Raw genomic sequence first — 25,018 nt, forward strand, 5'->3', positions numbered from 1 at the left:
GCAATTCTTTAGACATAAAAGATTATCTTGTAGCAATGAAGTAAGTCCAAAAAGTGGGGGGAAAAAACTCCTTTCATTCTTTATTACTTTAATGGACAGTGTTTTTTAGGTGAGTCTAAAAGTGCATAAACTTCTTTTCCTCCCAAGCATAAAATTCCCCTTTATTTTGCCTAAGTTTATTATCCACATGTATTGAATGCACCACTTGACCTGGGAAAGCTGAAAGCCCTGTTGATTACAAAGAAGCACAAGTTTAATGCTTATCCAGGAGCTACTACTTGAATAAATGACTTGAAAACCTTCATACCAGTGTGCTAGACTGGAGTTCAAAGACTTCTTTCCTTTCTCCTATCCCCTAATTAAAATACAATCCTCCTATTTACAAGTGCCCTAAAAGACACAGTACATATACTGATAGTCTTCTGAATTTTATACTTGCACTTTAAAAGGGTTCATCATGTACTCCATAGAGTGAGAGAAGAAAGCAATTCTAATTCTGTAAGGCAGAATGTGAAGTCTGAAACCTATTGGAAGATACTGGCAAGCCAACCAAAACAAAATAGAAAAGTTGCTAAACTATTATTGGGAAACAAAGCCTTTGAATCTGATTATATCAAACAAATTGACTTCCAATTTGTTTCAGCATCAACTGTTGTCTAACATTCTCCCAGAGTGATATTTAAAAATTGTAAAAGATCACCGTCTGGCAGCATGCCAACTGCGGGGTGAGAAAGTAGTGCTATGGGGTTCATCCTGTGCTCGCTCCCTGATCAAGGCCCTATGCCCTGCAATAGCTAAGGATGGACTAGCCCATGAGAGGAAAAGCAAATAAAAATATACTTATCATACATATGCTGATCCTATTTACTTCTGTTGCATAGAAATCACTTACTCGAGTAAATTACAGACAGAAATAATTATCATTGTTTTCTTCCTGAGCATAGAGTCCCCGGTATGAAAAACAAACAAGTTAAAACATAATTGGATTCAACATGAACATGATAAAAATATCATAGCAAAAAAGAACTGCCCTCAATGAGTTCATAGTTAGATGCTATAGCAACCTAAGAGCTTTAAACTCTTGTATTATGCTTTTGACACATACAACTTCATGATTTAATTAGTCATAGCATTTGCTATGTTGGACAAGTATGACAATTTCCTATCTACAATGCATAGTAATTTGAAACAAATATATTAGCTTTTTTAATTAACTTGAGAGATCATCTACTAATAAAAGGCTTTATAAATACTTTGAGAGGGCTGGCCCCATACCCAGTGGTTAAGGTAGCCCAATTCCACAGGGGCAAGTGTGGTTTGAATATTGGCCCTGCAGCTTAGAAACACATTAAGTGTATGTGCAAATGTACTCCAAATCCCAATAAATGGAGAAAGGATTTCTATGTGATATGTAACCATTACTCACGGGGTGGGGGGGGGGGATGCCTCTCCCTTTGTCTCTCTGTCGTGAGTGCATGAGCCCTCTGGGAATTAAAAAAAAAAAAAAAAAAACTTTGAGAAATCTCACATCCACCTCCATCCAGACAACTAAATTCAACTATCTTCCATCACAAATTACATCCATATATTCCATCACAAATACAGATCTTGAGAAGACCCAAAATGAAAAGCAAAAGATTATGTAGGCCTCTAGAAGTGAGAAAGAAATGGTTCCATCCTCACTGCCAGTTGACATGTGATTTGGCTCAGGATTAACTCAATCTTGTGGATTATAGTGTTCATTTTTCCAAGTGGGAGATACAGTTAGAATGATTATTTTATTCACATTGTGTTCCCTGATAAATCAACATAGAGCCTCTGTTTCTACCTGTCTCTCTTTCTATATACTATAATGCCCTCTTTCTCTTCCTGTCTTTCTGCACACATGCTTACAAATTTGTAGATGCTAATGCAGTATTTATTCACTTGAAAATATAATTTCCATCTTGAATTTTCCATTTAAATTTTACTTTCCAACTGAGGTGATGGTCACCTCTTCACAACTTTTTACAATCTTGACAAGGTTTCCTTCACTCAGAAGCAATATTAAAGTAGAATTCAGAACTTTGGAAAATGTTCTATCCAAGTGGCGTCAAAGGATGACTTTTTCCTACACTTAAGCTAACTGGCAACATTGCCTGAAGTGGCATGCCTCAGTAGGACATTTCTTTGAAATATAATGCTTGATCTTAAATATCAAAAACCTGAAATTTCCATTTTACTTGATAAAATATCTGTGTTGGGCCAGTCAAATGGCATGTTGGTTAAGGCAGCTGGATCCTACATAGCTGAATTTGTAGTTTGAGCCCTGGACCCAGGAGCTTGAAAAACACACTGAGCACACATGTGTGTGCCCAAATGCCAACATGAGAATGGGAGAGAAGGGATTGTAGCCTGGCCACTGCTCCTAGGAGGTGATTTCTCACATTCATTCATTCTCTCTCTCTCTCTCTCTTTCTCTCTCTCTCTCTTTCTCTCTCTCTCTCTCTTTCTCTCTTTCTTTGTGTGTGTGTCTCTGGCCAGTACACATGCCCTATAGCAAATTAAAAATTAAATGAAATATTTATCAATTGTAATATAAAATAGCTCAATAGATGATTTTCATCTGACGATAAGCTACATGAAGATGATAAACACAAATTATTTACTATAAAACACAGGTTATAGTATTTAAATAAAATGGCCCAATATCCTCGGTGTTCTTCAGCACGATTCTCTAGAATCATATGATTTCCACAAAATTAAACTGTCGGTTATAATTTTAGGCAATATTTTTCTTTTTAAAAAATAACTTTTAAAAAATGTTGCTAGAAGGTGCATGTGCTCACCAGAGAGACACAGAGACAGAGAAAGAAGAGGAAAATGAGAAAGCAACCACCATGGAGGATGGTCATCCCTCAATCCCTTTTCCTCCACTTCTCTTTCCTTTCGAGATTTTGGGCACACAGGCACATATATCCAGTATGTTTTTTTTCTTTTTTTGGAGAGGTTTTTGCTATAGGGCCCATGTGCTTGTGAGACAGACAGAGAGATAGAAAGTGAGAAATCACCCCCCAGACGGGATGGCCATGCCACAATCCCTTCTCCTCCATTCTCCTCTCAGGATCTTGGGCACACACGCACACGCACCTGGCGTGAGTTTAAGTCGCTGGGTCTGGGACTCGAACTGTAGTCGACTACGTGGGAGTCCAGCGACCGAGCCATTACGCTAACTGCTGGTCCCTCCAGTATATTTCTCAAGCTGCAGAGTTCAAGACTAGAACCACACAGTTGGTCATGGGGGTTCCAGCCATCTTAACCAATGTGCCAGCTGGTCCAGTAACATTTTTCCTAAATGGCTTATTCTTAAGGATAATTTAAAGATTCAAGTCTGATATTTGATATTTACTGGTAATTCTTTGATATAATCCCAACACCCACTAGTTGGGGATGCTAGACTTCCAAAGCATGAACAGAATAGCACAGTGAATTGCTGTGCACGTGGAGACACCACCCTAGGTGATCAGACCTCCTGCCTCATGTAAATAGAAATGCCTATAACTGAGGGCTGTGGAATTAGATAATCAATCTCTAAGAATCGTAAACCTACTTTCTTGAAGGGATAGCACCAAGAAGACCGAAGAATGATTTACAGTATTAGTTAGAAAATGATGACTATCAACATAGTGTAGAATAGAACAGGATGAAATTGAATAGCTCAGATGGACGATGAGATTACTGCAAAAGAGAAAAAGAATATCGCCTGTTTCTTCTTCCTTTCCACTCATTTTAACCATTTCCCTCTGCTCTCTTTCTCAAAGTAATGGGAAAATGTCCCTAGAGGCTGGAAAAGGGAAAACATCCCCCTCTTTAGAATAAGGGGAAAATGATTTTGGTAATTAGACAGCTTAGTTTAACCTGGAAACATGCAATAACAAATTAAACAATCAATTAGTAATACCGAGAAGCACATAAAACCGGAAAACAACCAACATAGTATCCAAAAAGCCAAACATGCCAGAAGAACTTAGGATCTTTCTAGGATAGAATGACAGATCACATTACCAAATGAGAAGTGAACAGTGTAATCTATTACAAAGTTGTAAGCCTTTTCATTCCATTCTCCAATTCAAGAAAACAAAATTTTAATAAGGGATTTAAAAATTGTCTTCAATCTAGACCAATGGCTATTGACACATCTCTCTCTCTTTTATTTTTTTAGAGAGGTTTTCGCTATAGGGCCCATGCACTCACCAGACAGACAGAGAGAGACATAGAGACAGAAAGCGAGAAATCACCCCCCAGGGGGGATAGGCACGACGCAGTCCCTTCTCCTCCATTATCCTCTCGGGATCTTGGGCATGCACGTACACGCAGCCGGCATGAGTTTTAAGCTACCGGGTCCAGGACGCGAACCACGGTCGACTACGTGGGAGTCCAGTGACATAGCCATTACGCTAACTGCTGGTTCCCCCGACACATCTCTCTTTTGAGCATCTATTTCAGAACTGAGTCAATGTCTTTGTTGAAAGCTGACGGTTAAGAAACTTGGACTCTTTTATGTTTGAACTCCATCATATCAAGTCCCTGAGATCTCTGAAATTTAAAAAATATATTTCCTTCATTTTCTCCAAGTTGTTGGCTTTTCTTTTACTTGCAGATCTTAAATTCAATTAAGTGGTATTGTTCTGGGAAAAGATGCATTAATAAATGCAATTTATGTAGAAATTTTGAGAGCAAAAGAGGAACATGTTAAAGAATTAAAGAGATCTTTTACAACTAGAGAGGGTAGTAGTATCAGAGTGGTGTTTAAAATCTAAGTGCTAGAAGCCAGCAGGTGGCAGGTGGTTAAGGGACTGAACTCCCATATGGCCAACCACGGTTTGAGCCCCAGACCTGGTGGCTTGAAAATTATGCTGGGTGCGTGTGCATGTGTGTTCAAGAATCCCAAGAGGAGAGTGGGGAAGAAGGGATTGCAGTGTGGCCATCCCCTCTGAGGAGTTATTTCTCACTTTCCCTCACTCTGTCTCTCTCTCTCTCTCTCTGGTGAGCACACATGCCCTATCGCAAACAATCTTAAAAAAAATCTGAGTGCTAATAAAAACACTTGAAACTTTAAGAGTGTAAAGAATAGATATTTTTGGCTAAATAGTTAGTATAAAGATCAAATGTGTGGAGTCAAGAGATGAACCCATTTTTTAAGGAGAGAAACCTCTGTGTCATGACCAGTTGGCTAAGTCCATGAGGGCATAGAGTACATGGCTATGCTAGAAAGAGCCCTCAGTGGGGAAAGAAGTAAAACCTTTGGCCTGTATTAGAAAATCAGGACAGACTCAACACTGTTGAACTGAACTCCCTATCAGATCAGGAGAGCTGTGGCGTGCTCATTATGTTATATCTCTGTCTTCCCAACCTTTGTTACAAATTAAAATAGAAATTTAGGTATCTTAAAAAGAAAAATGTCTGGTCACTGAATTAGAGTTTGATCTTAACTATCTTTCGAAATGTGAATACTGGGGAAACTATCAGGGATGCTCCCAGGCTAGAGAAGAAAGAGTACCCCAACCCATTATTTCTTTCTTTTTCTTTTTTTCCTGAGAGGTTTTTGCTATAGGGCGCATGTGCTCACCAGACAGACAGAGAGAGACAGAGAGACAAAAAGCGAGAAATCACCCCCCAGGGGGATGGCCATGCCGCAATCCCTTCTTCTCCATTCTCCTCTCGGGATCTTGGGCATGCAGGGACACGTGCCTGGCGTGAGTTTAAGCCTCTGGGTCCAGGACTCGAATCACAGTCAACTACATGGGAGTCCAGCGACATAGCCATTACGCCAGCTGCTGGTCCCCCAGCACATTCTTTCCTTTTTCCTTTTTTTTTTTTTTTTTTTTTTTTTTTTTTTTTGAGAGGTTTTTGCTATAGGGCAGGTGCACTCACCAGAAAGACAGAGAGTCAGAGAGACAGAAAGTGAGAAATCACCCCCCAGGGGGGATGGCCACACCGCAATCCCTTCTCCTTGGGATCTTGGGCACACACACACACACACGTGCGCACGCGCGCCCGGCGTGAGTTTAAACCACTGGGACCAGGACTCAAACCGCAGTTGACTACATGGGAGAGTTCAGCGACATTGCCATTACGCTAACTGCTGGTCCCATCAACACATTATTTCTAACTGGTCACCAAGTGGAAAGTAAGGACAAGTAACTATCCCCAGCCTCTCTCCCCTCAGCCCTCTCAGCATGCAGCCATACTCTTCTTCTCTTACCTTAGGACATTCCAGAATGCTTGGGAAGATTCCTACACTATGCCAGATACAACTGACTTTTACAACTAAAAAAAGGTTTATAACTAAAAGTATTTAGTTATGCAAAATTTTATAACTTAATAAAACAAATAACAAGGGGAGGATATTTATATTTACCAAGCCAAGACTATAATAAAAAAATTTGTTTAATAATTGAAAAAAAAGAAACACTAGTGGGGCCAACAAGTGGTATGGTAGTTAAGGTGCTGGATTCCCACATGGTTGACCATGTTTGAATCCTGGACCAGGCGACTTGCTTTCTCACTTCCCTTTTGCTCCCTTACTCTCTTTCTCTGTGTCTCTCCCTGGTGAGCATGCATGTCCTATAGCAAATTAAAACAACAATAATAAATTAAAACCATTCTTTTTAAAAAGAAAAAAAGAAAAAGAAAGAAAGAAAAACAGAAAAAAAAAACAAAACACTACTAAAGAAAATGGTCCTGTAACTTAAGGAGACATAAAGGCAGTATACCATAATGCAAAAGCTACTAGAAGTGGGACAAAAAAATCTATAATTCTAGTCCTAATTCTGATTCAGACCTGAGTTAAATCTTAAACTTTCCTGGGTTAATTTTTCTTATAGTCTAAAAAATGGTGGTGGGGTGACAGATAGGGGAACTCTGTAGCTCTTTAATCACAAAGATTTTCAGTCAAAGATAAGAGCTTTCATATATAGGGCTGAGGTATTATGGAATACATTTAAGAGATTTAGTCAGCTGACTTGGGTTTAAATCTTGCCTCTGTCCCTTCTCATTTGTATTTCTTTATGTGTATGATAATAACATCTGCCCTAATTACCTCATCAACTGCTCTAAAGATCAAATAAGAAAATATATACTGTGTGAAAATAATTGTTAATTACAAAAGTTAGACCCCATTTTAGGGGTCTAACTTTAAGTTAGGCCTGCTAAAGATCAAATAAGAAAATATATACTGTGTGAAAATAATTGTTAATTACAAAAGTTAGACCCCATTTTTGTATTTAGGCCTGCTTCCTGCACTGTCCAAGGAAGAAATTTGAGATATGGTAGATGTATTCCAGAGATTCTTTGGCATCACAAAAGAGGCAATTACTTACAATTCACAATGTAGGAGTGTTTGTTTTCTCAGTTCTTGATTAGCTAATAGTGCCACCATTGGATAGCCAGGTTCCATGAATGAGGTGTGGATGGCTGCTCTCTATCACAGATAAAATATGTGAGTTTTCGAAACCATCTCCTTTAAAGGAAGAAGTGGAGACTGGCCAAAACGAAAGTAGTTGTATAGGTTAGTGATATGTCAGAAGTGGAAAGAGAAGCAAAGAATTGGTTGGGCTGTAAAAAGGAACAACTGAAAAGTCTGGACTAAGACTAAAGAAAACCAGCAGAAAGGAATTGAGAGCACTGGAATTACCATTCTAATTCTGTGAGGTGTGTTAGTTGGACCTACTCCATAATGAAGGCGGTCCTTGTGGAGCAAAGTTTTGGGAGGTCAGCAGACATAATGCCTAAATGATATCTTCGGAAAGCTCAGCTACTAAACTGGACTACTAAACATCAGAGACTCAACACTTTTTACTGATAACTTCCTTTTATTTTGATGCTTTTCTCTGAGTAAATGTGCAATGAATTTCAGATGGGTCACCTTACCTTTCCAGAACTTAAAAAAAAAAAAAATTATTGGTGATGGCTTAGCACTTCTTTAAAGCATTTTTTCCAGCTTTATAAGGCCTGATGCTTTTAGCATGTATAACACAAAAATATAAAAAAATAAAAATAAAATAAGAAAGATTTCTAAGCAGCATGCAGAGAACCCATTTTACTGATTTATAATCATATTATCATATAAAGTATGACCCTTATCAGAAATAAGGATGGATTAGAGATGCCATGCATCTGTAAGAAATAGTATTCCACAGAACAAACATCCAGAGCATAAAGATCCAAAAGACAGGACCAAAACGAGACATGGCCTCATTAATGCAATGAAATTTAACCTAATTCATTTTGTATTCATTACCAACTAATATTTATCATTAGAACCATACCAAAATATAAACTAACTTACTGTGGCAAAATTAAGCCAAATAAATTTGTAATCATTTCAGTTACTTGTCATCTTCACCAAACTGAATGTTGTTATTTAGTTTGGAGACTATCAGTTGCTCCAAGTTCAAGTCAGGAATCAAGTAACAACAGAACTTGGTTCTTAATAATAGGCTTAGCTTATCTACCTGAAAGCAAAAACTAGACAAACAGGATATACTGTGGACTAAGACCAAAAGATGTGTTACAGAGGACCTAGGAAAAGACTTCTCTTGGGCCAGCCAATAATAGAGCGGTTATGTCACCAACTCCCTTATGGCTGACTGTGGTTCAAGTCTCAGACCCAGTCCCTTGAAAATCATACTGGGCGCATGTATATGTGTGTGTCCAAGATCCTAGGAGGAGAATGAAAAGGGATTGTGGCGTGGTCATTCCCCCTTGGGAGTGATTTCTTATTTTTCCTTTCACTCTCTCTGTTTTTCCAGTAAGCGCACACACCCTAAGGCAAAAACCTCTAAAAAAAAAAATCCTGTTTTTCATCAGTATACAGTTTTTTACCTTACTTTATTTGTGGGATCACCTGATTTTAACCAGAGATAAAATATTTCTAAGCGTATCTTTTTCTGCATTCACATATCTGAATATTGTATTGCATTTGTATGTAATATATACATCAACAAAATTTACTGATATTTCACTTTTTAGTTTAGATTTATAGGGGCCAGCAGGTGGCGTGGTGGTTGGGGGCACTGGACACTCCCACATGGCCAACCATGGTTCAAGTCCCAGACCTGGTGGCTTGATTTCTCACTTTCCCTCTCTTTCTATTCTCTCTCTCTTTCTCCCTATTTCTCTCTGGACAAATTAAAAATAAGTGGATGAATAAATAAAATTAAATAATTCTTTAAAAAATTAGATTTATAAATCATAAATACATATGTATATTGTACTACAAATAATCTTTCCTTTTCTTGGACTCAAGAAAACTTTGAAGAGTTGCTGCAAAAACATATAAGAACTAAAATAATTAATATTCATAGAGAAATATTCATAAAGACTAAGAAGATTTACACTACAAAGATTTACACTACAAAGATTTTTTTAAAAAACTATATAGTTTTTCTAATTATTATATCTGACTACCTTTCTTAATGCTCCTGCTTCACCTGCAGCACATCAGACAAGGTAATAATTTATGATAATCATATGAAAATATACAATTAATATTCATCACCTCTCATTCCTCATCACTTTAGATGATCAGTAATGCAGAGTGAAAATGCTGTCAGATTTCTAATTGCTTTGTAATGGGCTTGAAACAGGGAAATCATTAAAGGCAAACAATCTGTCATTTGTCTGTTACTTTAACTATCTATCACACCAAAAAAACTCATTAAAGAAATTGCTAATGAGCAACAAAAGACTAGACTGAGAGAGCTTCTACAAGTAGATTAGAAAGTAATACTATGAATTACTTAAAATGCTTTTAAAATATGATATTTTAGAGGACATTCATCAGAAAACATTCATTCTCTTGTATATTTTTTAAGCTGTGTAGTTTCATTATTCTGGCATTTAATCCATCATGGCGGAAATCCCTTCAGCACACAAGACTTGTTTTCCATTTCTTTCTAAACAATTAAACTGAATGGTTGCAAGGAGAAGCTAAAATGGTAAATGTGTTTATTACTAGTAAACTGACACCAGGAATAAGAAATACTAGTATAGTAACCCTAATGCTAAGTGAAAAATGTATTTTAAAATGTGATTCTTTTCACCCCCATATCTCTTGTGGATTTGACCTATTACATTTATAATGTTTTATTTATCTTAAATAATGATATCATCATATAAAAATTGTATTCATTGATCAAAATTGAGCATAACAACATTAAATTCCTCATGATAACTTTAACTCTCCTGAATTTTTGAAGATAGTAACCAACACTAAAATGTCTTTTAATATTACTTCAAGTAATTTTAGTGGAGAAAGCAAATTATGTCTTTAAATGACCATAGTAAATTTTATCTTATATAAATTCTACCTTTAGTATTAAAAAGCTATAATAGTGACACTAATCTTGTTTTGAAAACAAGGATGCAAATAAACAAAACCCAGAAACCTTTGTGTTGGTTATGTAGTGAAGTTGCATTTGACTTTAGAAAAATATGAGTAACAAAGGATGCTGGTATTATGTTTTTCCATTTTACTAAATCATCGATCTAATTTCCTATCACAAAAGATAACGGTAGTATAAATAAACTTCTTCTAACTATGTAGACCCACTCATATCTTTTAGAATTAACACAAGTTCAAAAACCTGAATGTGAGAGCATGTTTAGCCAGGTGCAATGGTTAACAAACACTGGCAAATTCCAAGCTAACTTCAAAACGTTCCATAACACCCTGGAAACATCTTCATTATACTCTCTAATTGACTAAAACAGACTTCATATCAACTGTTTAACACATTTTAACCCACAAATTAACACCCCTTGATCATTCAGATGAACCTTTCTTCAGTGAGTCGATTATATGACAAAAATAACATTTAAAAAAATTCAGGTTTAAAAAACTAAAAAGCAGAGGGTATATTGTTTTAAAAAGAGTATATAAGTGCATATCTCCACATGACTGAGAGAGATCACACATTTCAGGGTAACAGGAAAGTGCACAGAAAAGCCAGAGTGCTCATCAGAATATGGAGAAAAGGAACAAAGAAATGAATGCAGGAAATAAGCAGTTGGTATAGACTATGATTCCTAAAGAAAAACAGAAGATGAATCATGTGCAGTACCTTTAATAGATTCATGGAATGACTGAAACATCAGATATAAGAAGATAGGAAAATGGGAACAAAGACCCAGAGAAGATGAATACCTTCAAATGTTCTGAAACCAGTATGAAAACACACTGATGCAACTGAAGTCAAAACAAACAAGAAAAACACAGCAACAGGCGTGGCGCCTACACAAGGTATTCACCTGTCTCTCTCCTGCTTAGTGCACTGCCTTGTAAAAACTCGGTCAATGTTCACTAAGGATGAGTACTTCTGATAAGACAAAGGAGAGAAAAGACCAAGCTAAGACAACCAACGAAGGGGAGGAAAAATAAAGAGACCAACACCATGTCCAAAAGATGAGGTAGAGGGAACAAGCAGTTAGCGTAATGGCTAGGTCGCTGGACTCCCACGTCGTCGACTGCGGTTCGCGTCCTGGACCCGGTGGCTAAAAACTCACGCTGGGCGCATGTGTGGGCGTGCCCAAGATCCCGAGAGGAGAATGGAGAAGGGATTGCGGTGTGACCATCCCCCCGGGGGGTGATTTCTCACTTTCTCTATGTCTGTCTCTGTCTGTCTGGCGAGTGCACGCACCCTATAGCGAAAATCTCTAAAAAAATAAAATAAAGATGAGGTAGAATTGTTCATGAGAGTTGATTTTCAATATATGAAAAGCTTTATGATAATCTGTTAAATAAGAAGAAGTTTCTCGGATTCCATCCATTCATCTCTCCTCTCCTTCAAGGCACTATTTAAAATTGAACACTTCCATACATCGTCCTGGATTAGCTGGTTCAAGAATTTTGAGCATTCAAATAGTCTAGTCTATTCTGTTGGTGTAGCTACAAGTTCTTCACTGCCAGAAGGCATATATGCACTTGCCAGAGAGAGAAAGCAAGAACACACCCCCTGAGCGCCATGGTCATGCTGCAATCCCTTCTCTTCTCTCCTCTCTCTCAGGAGTTTGGGAACATACACATACATTTGGTGTGTTTCTCAAGCCACCCGGGTCCAGGCTCAAACTGCAGTCAGGCATGTTGGGAACCAGCAGTTAGCGTAATGGCTATGTCGCTGGACTCCCATGTAGTTGATGGCAGTTCGCGTCCCGTACCCGGTGGCTTAAAACTCACGCCAAGCGCGTGTGCGTGCATGCCCAAGATCCTGAGAGGAGAATGGAGGAGAAGGGATTGTGGCGTGACCATCCCCCCTGGGGGGTGATTTCTCGCTTTCTGTCTCTATGTCTCTCTGGCGAGTGCATGCGCCCTATAGCGAAAATCTCTCCAAAAAAAAACAAAAACAAAAACAAACTGCAATCAGGCATGTTGAGTTCCAGCTGGTTTAATCATACCACAGGCTGGCCCCCTATAAGTTATTAACCTTAACAAGTTCACACAGCTAGTAAGGGTCAGACCCTAACTATCTCATAAAAATAGATTACACCTGTTTCTTTTTATGCTTTCCAACTGGCTACTGGAAAATGAAAACATGATGTATGCGGCTTGTACTTATGGCTAACATTGTATTTGTAGTAGGCAGTACTACTCCATAAAATGACAAAGGAAAGAAAAGTAATGGGTAGGGATTTATGTGAAAACTGCCTCAATACATTATTATGGTATAAACAGACAAGCAGATTTAGATCATAAGACAATTGATGTGGTTTTTCTTTTATGCCAATGGGAATAAAAGAAAAAACATCAAGCTTGTAGGAAAGAAGACTGCTATAGTTTGAAAGAAGTTTAAGAGACAGAACAATCAATGCAACATGTAAACTGTCCTTGGATCTCAATTCAAGCAAACCAACCATAAACAGACATTTTTTAAAAAACTGGGAAAATTTAATGAAGGTCTAGATTTGGGATTACATCAATTAGTTATTGATATTTTTGGTAAAATAATGACATTAAGGAATAAAAAGAGAAAGTTGGGATGCTTTAGAGATGCAAACTAAAGTATTTAGAAATAAAATGACAAAATATTTGGGATTTGCTGAGGAAAAAAGTGTATTTCTTACTTTTCAAACTCAAATTAAAAAATTGTAATTTATTGGAATAGTAACCAAAATAAAGTGCTTTTGCTGTAAAAACCAGAGTACCTGACCAAATCATGTGGCAGCTTCAAAAAGTATGTGGAAAAATGAAATTAAAGTATGAATTTATTGGGTACATAAAGTTTGGAATTTATGCACACTTTTTTCATAGTCCACATTTACCATGACTTTTTTTTTTTTTTTTAAGGTTTTTGCCATAGGGCACATGTGCTCACTGGAGAGAGACAGAGAGATGGAAAGTGAGAAATCACCCCTCAGGAGGGATGGCCATGCTGCAATCCCATCTCCTCTTCCATTATCTTCCTGGGATTTGGGGCATGCACATTCAGCATGATTTTCAAGCCACTGAGTCTGGGCCAAATCATACTGGGCCATGTGGAAGTCTAGTCATCTGCTGGTCCTTGTCCTGATGTTTTTCATATAAGGATGGACTAAGCAGTTTTAGGGGAGTTGGAGGGCAGGGGATGTTCCAAGAAGGAATTCACAACATCGAGTTTGGTGGCTTTGGGTATTTCCATAGGACCAGGGAGGACTGTCAGAGTGAGGATGAAAGCCAGGTGCACTACGAGCAGCATAACACTCTTCCGGCCTGCCTTTAAATATGACAAAACCCTGTGGAGAACTGAATACACACTTTTATCTTCAGATTTTTTAATTTGCCTGTATATTCAGTTTTTCTTTATAGATCATACCATCATTATGTAATTAAGATGTTGGAATATTTTACTCATTCTCCTTAAGTCTATCTTAACTGCTTCTCCAACAGATTTGGTAGAAGATAAACGAAGGTGGCCAGCCCCACGGCCTGCAGTTAAGGGAGCCAGACCCCCATGGCTGACTGTGGCCGTTTGGACTGCTGGGCCTGGGCCTGAGCCTGAGACACACACAGGCAGGTCTGCAGGTGTCCCCAGCCCGCGCGGGGTGGAAAGAAGGGACTGCGCTGACCACACCCGGCTGGGCGCGCTCTCTCCTCTCCTTCCTGTCCTCTGGAGACCCACTGGCTCGCTGGCCATGAAAACAGAAGGAAAGGGTGTCGAGTAAATCTAGAGACGAGAGAGAACGAGCGCAAGGAAAGAGCTCTAAGCAGTAACAACCTCTCCCCTGGAGCCCGGTGAAAAATCAGGATGTTTCACTTCTGGGCGCAACGCAAGGAGACAGGACGCGGGCACCGGAGCGGCAGAGAAGTGGTAAAGGGGACGCAGAGGTGGGGAAAGGAGAGGGGCAAGCAGCTGCCAGCCTCGCCCTCGTCCTCGCCCTCGCCCTCGCCGTCGCGCTCCCGGGGCCGCCACCGCGCCAGGCCCTGCCCGCTGGCGTCGTCCCTGCGAGGTGGGAGGGACACTGCGTGAGTCTCGCGAACTAAAATGAAGCCAAGCGAGAGTGCGGAAACGTTTTCTCACGTTTTTGTCTTTAAGTCGGGGCTAGGGTCTAAAAGTACTACTTAGAAGAAGAAGTCTCTAAAACCCGACCCTGTTGGCACCGATCTGGAACTCGCAGCTTTCGGACGAGGGCGGACTCGATCTCATTTCTACTCCCTGCACAAACCACAGCCAAAGGCCGGGGGGCAGCGCCGCATGGGAGTCCGGGTGGGCGACGGCGAGGCGCCGAGGGGCGCAGAGGCCGGGGCCAAAAGGGGGGGGCAAAGCCCGGCCGCGTCTCCTCAGCTCCGCACTTACTGCTGGTCAGCTCGGAGCAGGCGCTGACTGGTTACCATAGCGACCGCGTCGCTGTGGGAGGAGCGACTCTTCCGGTAGGTGCGTCAACCACAAGGGCTCGGCTAGAAACGTAGGCAAGTCGGAGCAGTGACTTCCGGCGGAAAGAGAAACCGGATCCAAACTGGGGCGAAGGCAGGCAGGAAGTGGGCGCCGCCGGCCATGGGAATTCCGGTGAGTCTGGGGGCCTTTGGGTCCCGGAGGGTCCTCGCTGGTGGCTGGGCGGGCTGAGTCGACGTCGGGTGCGGCGGTTTCCGAACTCCGACTTGCTAGGAGGCCCGGACTGTCGTTGGACGTGTAGCTGTGGGGAGAGGTCGCCTGGCTGCTAGGGCTCCCGGTGGGGCTCCCCGGTGGCTTGGAAGACTGCCGGGACAGTTTTAGCCACTTGCCCCTTGAGTCATCTGAGCGCCTCTCCAAAAACCGGAGCCTTGCTCTCTGCCTGCCGGCTGTTGCTTCGGATAGTTTTTCGTGAAGTTCCTGGAAAATGTGTCACATGAATAAACCATGGGTGGATTTATTTATTTATTATTATTATTATTTTTGCAGCAAAATAAACTCTCACTTTAAGTCCACTAGTCCACAGACTTTTAAAGTATCCTGGTGTTAGCTTTTCCGGGTAATCTGGAAGACAGGAAATGAACTCGAACATTTCAAAAGGAATGCCCCCAAATTAATTTTAGCTCTTTGATGTTTTGTTTGGGACTGTTTTGTTTTTGTTTTTCCTTTTTCATGTGTCCGAGGCACAAACCTGGTTGGGTCTGGGGTGAACAGGGCGTTACTTTGTCTCTGGCTGATGAGAGGTGAGCACCACCAGCGAGGTGCCACCCCACCCACGGTAGGTCCCATTGTTTTGGACATTTATTAAGCCCTTCTAGCATGTTTAGTGAATGTTTTCTCCAATGTTGATTTGAACAAAAATACCTTCTTAGGAGCACAGATTCATTATCACAGGTTCATTATCAAATGCCCTTTTTTGTGCTTTTGTATATTCACTCAGATATAAGCATGTATAATGAAGTAGCTAACAAGTTTTCCGTAATTGCCTGTATATTTATACATAGAATTCTTGGACATTTTAAATGAAAATTCATGCTACCTCAACTACATTATGACCACAATTCACTCAACTAATAACTTGGAAAAGTGGTACGTGATTATTCTTAGACACATGGAGCCTGTAATTAACTGCCATTAATATTTCTATTCAGCTGATCTGAGAAGACACCCTCCCCCCCTTTACATTCAAAGGATGATGGCATTTGAGCAGAATCCAAAGGATTGGTACAGCATTCTTGGGGCAGACCCATCTGCAAATGTGTCAGACCTAAAACAGAAGTATCAAAGACTCATATTAATGGTAAGTCCTCCCTTTCAGGTTTTAAATCATGGGGACAGGAAGGAAATCAGTTTTTAAATGTGACCAGTTTTATAGGTTTTAAAAAAAATATGTGATCTCAATGGCAGGAATCAAGGTCATTTGATGTAATTGAAAGTTTCAATAATAGTTCAACCAACAAGCTTAATTTGAGGGAGGCAAGCATTCTGATTTAAGAGCAAGAGCTCGGAGTCAGGCTGAGAGCTGTCATTCTTTCCTTCCAGTCCATGAACCTTTTATTTCCTTTTCTTGCCTTAATGTACTAGCTAGCGGGGCTGGCAGATGGCATAGTGGTTAAGGTGCTGGACTCCCACATGGCCAACCACGGTTCAGATCCCATACTTGATGGCTTGCTTTCTCACTTTCTCCTTCTCCCTCCCTCTCTTCTCTTTCTCTCTCGCTCTCTCTCTTGCTCTCCCTCTCGCTCTCGTTCTCGCTAGTCAAATTAAAAAAAAAATCACAATGATAAATTAAATAATTCTTTTTTAAAAATGTACTAGCTAGGTATTTTTAGTATGTTCCGTTTAAGTGGTCAGAACAGATACTTTGTCTTGCTCCTCATTTTAGGGGGAAACCTTCACTATTTTACCACTAAATATAATGATACCTATATGTTTTTAAAGATGCCTTTTATCAGGTTAGGGAAATTTTTCCTGTGTGCTATTTCTGCTAAGAGTTTTTACTATAAAGGGATATTGACATTAATAGATGCTTTTTTACATTTATTGAATTTTGCATTTATCAATTTTCCTCTTTCACTCTGTTAATATGGTGGATTATATTTTTCTTCTTATTTTAAATGTGTATCACCTTCCTAGGATAAACAAACATTACTTTTCAAGAACTATTATGCTTTTCTTTCTCTCCCCTCTCTCTCTCTCTCTTTCTTTTATTTCTTTTTTTTTTTTTTTTTATGTTTTTGCCATAGGTCACATGTGCTCAGCAGAGACAGAAAGAGGGAAAAAGAACTCACTCCCCGAGGGGATAACCATGCCGTAGTCCCTTCTCTTCCATTCTCACAAGATTTTGGGCAGACTTGCATACGCACCCAGCCTGATTTTCAACCCACCAGGCCCGGGACTCGAACTCCAGTAAGCCATGTGGGAATCTAGCGCCTTAACCACGACACCTCTTGCTAGCCCCTATGCTTTTCATATATCACTAGATTCTAGTTACTATTATTTTATTAAGAATTTTTATGTCAAGATAAATGCTGTTTATTGATCTATTCTTTTCTTGTAGTAGTCACATCTACATTTAGTATAACATTGCTGGCCCTGTGAGATGAATTGGAAAGTGATCCCATTTGCTTTCTTTTCTGAATAAGTCTGTGTAAGAAGCTTTTTTTTTTTTTTTCTTACTTAAACGTTTAGTTGAATTTATTGTGGAAGTCACCTGGGCCTGGAGTTTATCCTTTGGGAAATTTTGTATTTACAGATTTAACTTCTTTCTTTTTGCTTTTTTTAAAAATTTGCCAGGGAACATGTACTCTCATCAGAGAGAAAGAAAGGGAGGGAGAGAAAGAGAAAGCATCCCCATGGGGCATGTTCATGCCACAGTCCTTTCTTGCCATTTTACCATCCTTTTGTGATTTTGGGTATGTATACAATATGCCCAGCATGTTTTCCACGCTGCCAGGTCCAGGACTCAAATGCAATCAGACATGTGCAGTCCAGCTCCCTTAACCAGCAAACCACGGACTGGACGCAAATTTAATTTTCTTATAGAACATAGAGCTATTCAAGTTTTCTATCTCATGTTTTGTTAGTGCAATTTTTCAAGAATTTGTTCATATCATTAAAATGTCTAATATTATTGTCATAATGTATCCTTATTATCCTTTTATTGCCTGTAGGCTATGTCATTTCCTTTCATTTTTTATGTTGGTAAGTTGTATTTCATATTTTTTTGTTACTCAGCCTCACTAGAGGTTTATTCATTTTATGAATCTTTATCAAGAACCAATTTTTACTTTGTTGATTTCCTATATTGTTTGTCTACTTCTGTCCAGTTGGTTTTTGCTTTTAATTTTATGGTATACTTTATTCCACTTACATTGAGTATAATTTACTTTTTATTTCCTTAAGATATTAATGTAAAAATTTGCATCATTAAACATACACCTTCTTTTCTTAATGAACCATGTAAAGCTATATATAAATCTCTAAGCCAGAATAACTATTATAGCTGCACCCCACAAATTTTGATATGTGTGTTTTCCTTCTCGTAGCATTTGAAATATTTTTGATTTCCTCTGATAATTTTTTAATCTGTGAATTCCTAAGAAGTATATTATTTAATTTCTGTATACTGGAAAATGTTTAAATATCTTTCTGTTAGGATTTCTAACTTAACTTTTTTGTGGTCAGAGAATATACTTGGTATGTTTATATTCCTTTGAAATTTATCAGGATTTATTTTATGGCCCAGTGTATAGTAAATCTTGGGGAATGTTCTGTATGCATTAGAAAAATGTATATTCTGCTGTTAACGAGTATAGTATTCCATAAGTATTCATCAGTCAAGTTAATAATGTTCAAATAGTATATATCCTTATTGGTCTTTTTGATCTATTAATTTGTGAGTGAGAGGAGTAACTCTCTTACAGTGATTGTGGATTTGTTTTCTGTTTAGTTCAATGAACTTTATTTCATTTACTTCAGACCTTTTTTATTAGGTACCAGGATCTTATGTATTTAAGATTGTTGTAGTTTCATGAATTTGAACCTTTTATCATTCTAAATTTCCCTTTCCACTTCTCATAGTATTACTTTCTTAAAGTCCACTTTCATATTAATATAGCCACACTTTCTTAAGGTATGTGTGTTTGTATCATATTTATTCCTTATGATGTTTCTATCATCTCCCTTTGGTCTATGGCATTTCTTGTATTTCTGTTTGAAGGCTATTTTCTTTATCCGTAGAAAATCAGTACAGAGAATACTGGTGAGTTATCTGAAACGGCATAGTGTATTTTTGCATATAAAAACATAGAAAAATACGTAATGACTTTTCCGATGACCTAATAGATCAGCAGGCTTTTTGGCTTTTTTTCTCCCTTACAAGTGTCCTTATTTGGATTCAGATCGCAGTCAGCCATGTGGGAGTCCAGTAACATAACTGCTATACTTGCTGCTGGTCCCTAACTGTGTTTTTATATTTATCCACCATATATTTAACTGAGGTTCTTGGACTGGCTGGTTGATGTCTTTCTTTCTTTCATTAGTTTTGGAATATTTTCAGCCATTATGTGTTTACATATGTTTTTCCACTTCTTCTACTTTTGGGATTCTAATTGCATATGTATGCAGTTGTCACATCTCTGTTGAATGCTCTCCCCCCACCCCCATTCTTATATGTTTGTTTGCTTATATTTCAATTTCCATGATTTCTGTTAACCTGTCTTGAAGTTCACTAGTTTTGTTTTCCCTTTGTTGTGTCCTTGACCATATTCCTTTGCATTTGCTCCTATCTCTGGTCTGCAGTGCCCTGTCCACTGCCTCACCTGATTAATAGTGACCTTTACCTCTCCAGCTGTCTGCGATGTGCCACATCCCCCCTCCTCATTGGTAGCCTCACCTAGAAGTGCATTTAGTGATATTTCTCTAGGATGGAGTAAAGGTATAGCTGAAGTATGGTAAGAGGTTAAGTTGCTTTTCTTTCAGAAGACAGGAGAAACTTGAACATGTTTACATTCTAAGGGAAGTAGCCAAGAGAAACTTGGGACTGGAGTTATACAGAGAACAATTGACAGGAGGCAGAAAGAAATGGGATCTCAAGCCTAGGTAGAAAGGTTTAGGTAAGATAAGGGAGGGGCTTATCTCTTGTTCCAGGAGGGAAGACAGGATGGCATGATAGCTGGTTCATTTGTCAGTTCATTTGGTAGCAGAAACTTGACGAGCTCTCATTTAGTGGGTTCTTTTTTCCTCTATAAACTAAAAGGCAAATATGCTTGTTGAGAGCAATGAAGCAGGAAATTGCAGGAGGGAGCATTGCAACTAACATTATTCTGGAAAGCTTCCCTATAGGTAGTGATGTATATTCACAGCAGCAAGAAGTCGGGAGCTGAGGAGGTACCAACACAGCCAGTCCAATAGCGCTCCGTTAGCCTGCGCTGCTTTATCAGTGGTCCCTATATTATAGTTTGGCACAATAATCGCTATTCATACTTAGGGCCATGGGTTAAATTATGTTCAGTGTATTCTGTTTAAGAGAGCAAGGAAGTACATAGTAATAAGTATACAGTTAGTAGCATGCGTGCTACATTTTGCAGCTTAAAAATGCTTTTACATCTTACCTGGATTTACTCTCTCAGCAGCCCCGTAAGGTAGGTAATGTTATTCCCAAGGCTTAGTTACAAATTTTAAATGGTTTATCAGAAACAAAGTAAGGGTTAAAACCTAGGCTGTATCACATATCCTCTGAATCTAGGCTCTCTCCCATTTTATCATCCCTCTTCTCACAACTACCATCCAACTGGATTTATTATTCTTAAAGACATAATTTTCATTTTTTTGGATTTCTGTAGAAAGCCTCGTTCATGTTTAGTTAATGAAGTATTAGGGAAGGTCACACAAAATTATTCTTGTTTAATTTTGAAGAGATCTAGGTTATATATGGCTTATGGAGTAAAATTTATTTCCTTAGCCTTTTTGTATATGTTTAGGTTTTCTGCTAGATTTAAGAAGGAGAATATTATAAGGTAAAATTATATTATTTGTCATGTTTATCAGTTTTATTTTTAAACAAAAACAGGCTTCTGAAGTTTATATTCTTATTTCCCAAATTGGGATTACTATATTTTCTCAATCTGTGTTTTTCAATAATGTCATGAAACAATTGGAGAGTAAAAGTGTATTTGCCTAATACCATTCCGTATCTAATTTTGTAAAAAGGCAGATCTATTACGTGTATGTTTCCAAGTTCACAAGACTTTGAATTTAACGCCTCCTACACATAATTAGTTGGTGGGATAAAATATTGCTAAATCGTAGGCTGCTAAGTTTATAATACATGTTGATTTAGTAAATGCTGTTTCCTTATTTCGGTTTTTGTAAATGTGCTGTTGATTCAAGGTTCTGATTTGAAAACACTCCTGTCGACTAATTGAGTATTTTAGGGTGCTTTAAAGATACATACCAGTGTGAAGTGCAGAATTAGCCCTAAAAACATTTGTTTCACATGCCATTCAATCTGTTACCTAAAAGTTTACCATGTAAAAATAAAGAGTTGAATCAGCTTTGCCAATAGTGTTTTTGTAATAGGGGCTTCATTTATTAATAAAAGTACATTGCTCTTCTTTTCTCCTTATAGATCAGTTAAAAAACTTTTTTTTTTTTTTTGGTGGCACAAAAAAAGGTGCAGGTAGTAGGTTGCTCCTGTGTGATACTGGAGCCATACCTGAAGGTCTGGGATTTGGATCCTGGGTTCTCTGAATACGTGGGGTATACTCATGGGTGTACTCCTGGTCCTTGCTCACAGGAAAACTGAGGGAAGACTGCAACGTGGTAAGACCCTTTTGGGAGTTCCTGCCACCTTTGCTCTCTCTTGCTCATGAAAAAGACAAATAAACTTTAAAAAATTAATAATAAATATATTTAAAATTTTTCTACTGTAGGCTGTATATCCCCAATCCAAAAAATATAATGAAACTTTGTGAGCACAGATAGGTTGCTGCAAATGGAAAGCTCTTCATCTGATAAGTTACAAACAAAACACTTCTATACTAAATATTTTATAAAATTACCTTCAGGATATGTGTACAAGATATATATGAAACATCAATGAATTTCATGTTTAAACTTGGGTTCCATATCTAAGCTATCTCATTACGTATGTGCAAGTATTCCAAAACCCAGAAAAATCCAAAATCTCAAACACGCCTTGTATCAAGCTTTTTGAATAAGGAATACTCAACCAGTAGTAACAATTTGAATAATAGTCCATTGCTTTGACATGATCCAGGGTTCCGAATGAGTAATTATATTATTTGCATATTTTTTGCAGTTACATCTGTGAAAATTTGCTAATTACTGAAGATAAAGACACCCCCCCCAAGATTTGTCAAATTTAAAATTGGGGGTCTTTTTTTCCATTAATGGTGATAATATTACAATAACTTACAAGTGGAAAAGAATTGTTACATAGGAAAATCATATGCCGTTGTTCCAATTTGTTCCATAATCTTAAAAGCCATGTAGTTTGAGGCAACAGTGTTCGGGATGCTCTTATTCTTACTGCTGGAAGGGTATAAAATACACTTAATGCTTATGTGGGCATCCAGAGGGTCTCTTTTGATTCTAAGTGGCTATACATAGATCGGCATTAAGCTAGTTAAGTAGCACATTTTAATGTCTTAAGAAAGAAATAGAAAGGATCCCTGTGCTATAGTCAAGGGATGCCATGACAGAAGAGAAGGAGCTAAGAACAATTCTTTAAACAGGGCTTTTGACTACATTGCAAGTCAAGGGGTCTTGATTACAGGAAGGTACTTAAGCATTAAGTGGACTTTTGTGAAAAGGCCTGGGGTGTCTTAAGTCAAAATCAGAAGGGTATAACTTGTAGAGAACATTATAATTTTTATTAAAATAGTGAACTGTTTAGCTATGGTCTGTGTGTCATAGGATGCAAGATATTTAACAGTAAATTAGTCATCTTACAGAAACACAACTTTTTTTTTTGGTAAAACTAGTAGGAATAAGGCGTTTTACATGAACACCTAGTAATAATTTTAAGCAATGCATAGCATAGCGTGTATCATACGCTCCTAGTCACTTTTTATGTGTTTACGCATTTAACCCTGTGAGGTACATAGGGTTGTTTTTCCTATCATATAGATGGAGAAACTGAGGCCCAGAGATTAAGTAACTCTGATAAATTGCAGGAAATTATGACACAGTGTGTATTCAAGGGGGCTTCAAAATGTTCATGGAAAATGAAAATAAAGTACGAGTCTATTTGGGAGCCAAAAAAAACCCCCTCGAAATCCATGCATAATTTTTTCATAATACACATTTCCCACGAACTCTTCAAAGGCTCCGCATACTCTGAAAACTGGTTAAATAAAAGCAGGCAAGCAGAACTTTACAGAGTTTTGTTTTAAATATATCTCTAGATACATACATGCAGCAATAATAGTGTCTTTAGAGAAAAGGTAGCATTTGTATTAGAGATGCAGAAAGATGAAGAGTTAGAAGTGTGGGCTCTGGAGCCAACTTCCCGTGTTCGAATTCTGAGCACCACGTACTAGTTCTGTGATGGAGCAAGTCCTGACAGCTGGGCCAGTTTGCTTATGTGTATAATAAATGCGGATATCACACGACTAGTTCTTGAACTTACACTGTGTGCCAGCCCAGTTCTAAGCATGTAGTAACTAAATATCCCATAGGGCAGACATAAGGATTCAAATGTGTTATGCACATATTTAAAACAATGCTTGGCAGATACTAAATGTCCAGTTTTTTGTCTCCATGTTGTCATGTTCTTAAGTTTGAAAAAAAAACCTGCCCATGTCACAGGCTTGTTTAAAATTTTATCACTGATAATCCTTTTTAGTTTAAACTGAGTATAAATGCTCCACAGTTTGCTTTTACAAAAAAGTGAAAAAGAAATCTCAAAATAACTTACTAATTACCATCTGACTCTTCTAGCTAATAGGAAATTCACGAAGAGGTGGTTTAGGACATTGTTATATTTATCACATAATCTGGCTTAAATGAATTTTAGAGTTTCAGAGACTCTAAAGGAATCTAGATAAAAGAATTATAGACTGCCAGAACTTAAAGAAACTTTATAAAACAGAGGGGCGATATGAAAGTATTGAGCACAAATACATGAAACAGATTTACTCTAAATATTTTAAATAAAAAAATACATTAAAGTTACAGACCCCAAATCATCTTCAGGCCCAGCCACAGTGGGATGTGCTGGTAGACACTGCTTCTTTGGAGGCCGAGGCTACACGGGAGGCCCAGATTTGGCCCACCCCTAAAAGCCAGGGCAGCGCACACCCTTTGTCCCAGCTTCTCAGGAGGCTGAGGCAGGAGGAGAGTGACATAGCAAGACCTTGTCTCCCTTCCCCCCATAAAAGTCATTTTCAACCTATGTAGAACAGTAATGTCAAATAAAAATTTAAAGGGGAAAAGCAAATATTTTACTTCAAGTTACATTTAAAGATTATTTATGAATTAATGTACATTATTTTTCAATTATGCCAAGATACAAAAAACAAACAAATACTTTTTGTCCATTTCTTCTCAAAGGAATTAATATCCCACTTTTGTTAAGGTATATTTGAATTCTAGCAACTAGAGTAACTTGTTCCACTTTTTCTTTTGTCTGTATGAAATAACTAGACCTTTATATTTCTTACTAGGATATATCTCTTTTAGGCATTTTAAAGAATGAACTCCACTGAGGTATGATTTCTGTATAATGAAGTGTGTAATAGTCCATGTCAACGGGTTCGATCACCTCTACTGTGTAACCCCTGCCATTTCAAGCTGTAGAACATTTTTATCATCTCAGCTCCTTTATGCTCCACTTTCTTTCCTAGGCAACCAGGGATCTGCTTTCTGTCACTGTAGATTTCTTTGAGCATTGTTTTAGGCTCTAAAAATATCTGCATGTTTATTTGGTTTTTAATGAATCAAATTAGTTAAGATTTTTAAAGAGAGATGAATTTATCCCTTTACTTACCCTTGGAGAGTAAACCTTATTATGATCTATTACATAATATGCTTTCAACAAAAATGTTGTGTAAGAAGCCTGGCGAGTGCATTGGGGTGTCGCAGCTGGG

At 38.3% G+C, this 25,018-nt stretch overlaps 2 protein-coding genes across 7 annotated transcripts in view; one reads left to right on the forward strand and one right to left on the reverse strand.

The window, feature by feature from the left end:
- Window positions 1–14,748, reverse strand: part of LOC102490663 (doublecortin domain-containing protein 1) — a gene marked incomplete at its 3' end in the record, with an annotated part of 51,713 nt that extends 36,965 nt beyond the window's left edge. The window contains exon 1 of the mRNA XM_027771685.1: window positions 14,604–14,748. Coding sequence (XP_027627486.1) covers window positions 14,604–14,660 — 57 coding nt within the window. The remainder of the gene's footprint in view (window positions 1–14,603) is intronic.
- Window positions 14,749–14,917: 169 nt separating this feature from the next.
- DNAJC24 (DnaJ heat shock protein family (Hsp40) member C24) overlaps window positions 14,918–25,018 on the forward strand; it is a 43,190-nt gene continuing 33,089 nt past the window's right edge. For 3 of the 6 annotated variants that reach the window (XM_006140405.3, XM_006140411.3, XM_006140410.3), the window contains exons 1-2: window positions 15,974–15,992; window positions 16,095–16,203. In XM_006140405.3, the coding sequence (XP_006140467.2) occupies window positions 16,096–16,203 (108 nt within the window). In that variant the 5' untranslated portion in view covers window positions 15,974–15,992; window position 16,095. Of the gene's footprint in view, window positions 15,021–15,586; window positions 15,682–15,973; window positions 15,993–16,054; window positions 16,204–25,018 lie in introns of those variants that run through there. The other 3 variants (XM_006140407.3, XM_006140406.3, XM_006140409.3) reach the window with 3 other exon arrangements.

The sequence above is a fragment of the Tupaia chinensis genome, unplaced genomic scaffold (genome assembly GCF_000334495.1).
Source record: "Tupaia chinensis unplaced genomic scaffold, TupChi_1.0 Scaffold000037_15, whole genome shotgun sequence".
Taxonomy (NCBI): Eukaryota; Metazoa; Chordata; class Mammalia; order Scandentia; family Tupaiidae; genus Tupaia; species Tupaia belangeri.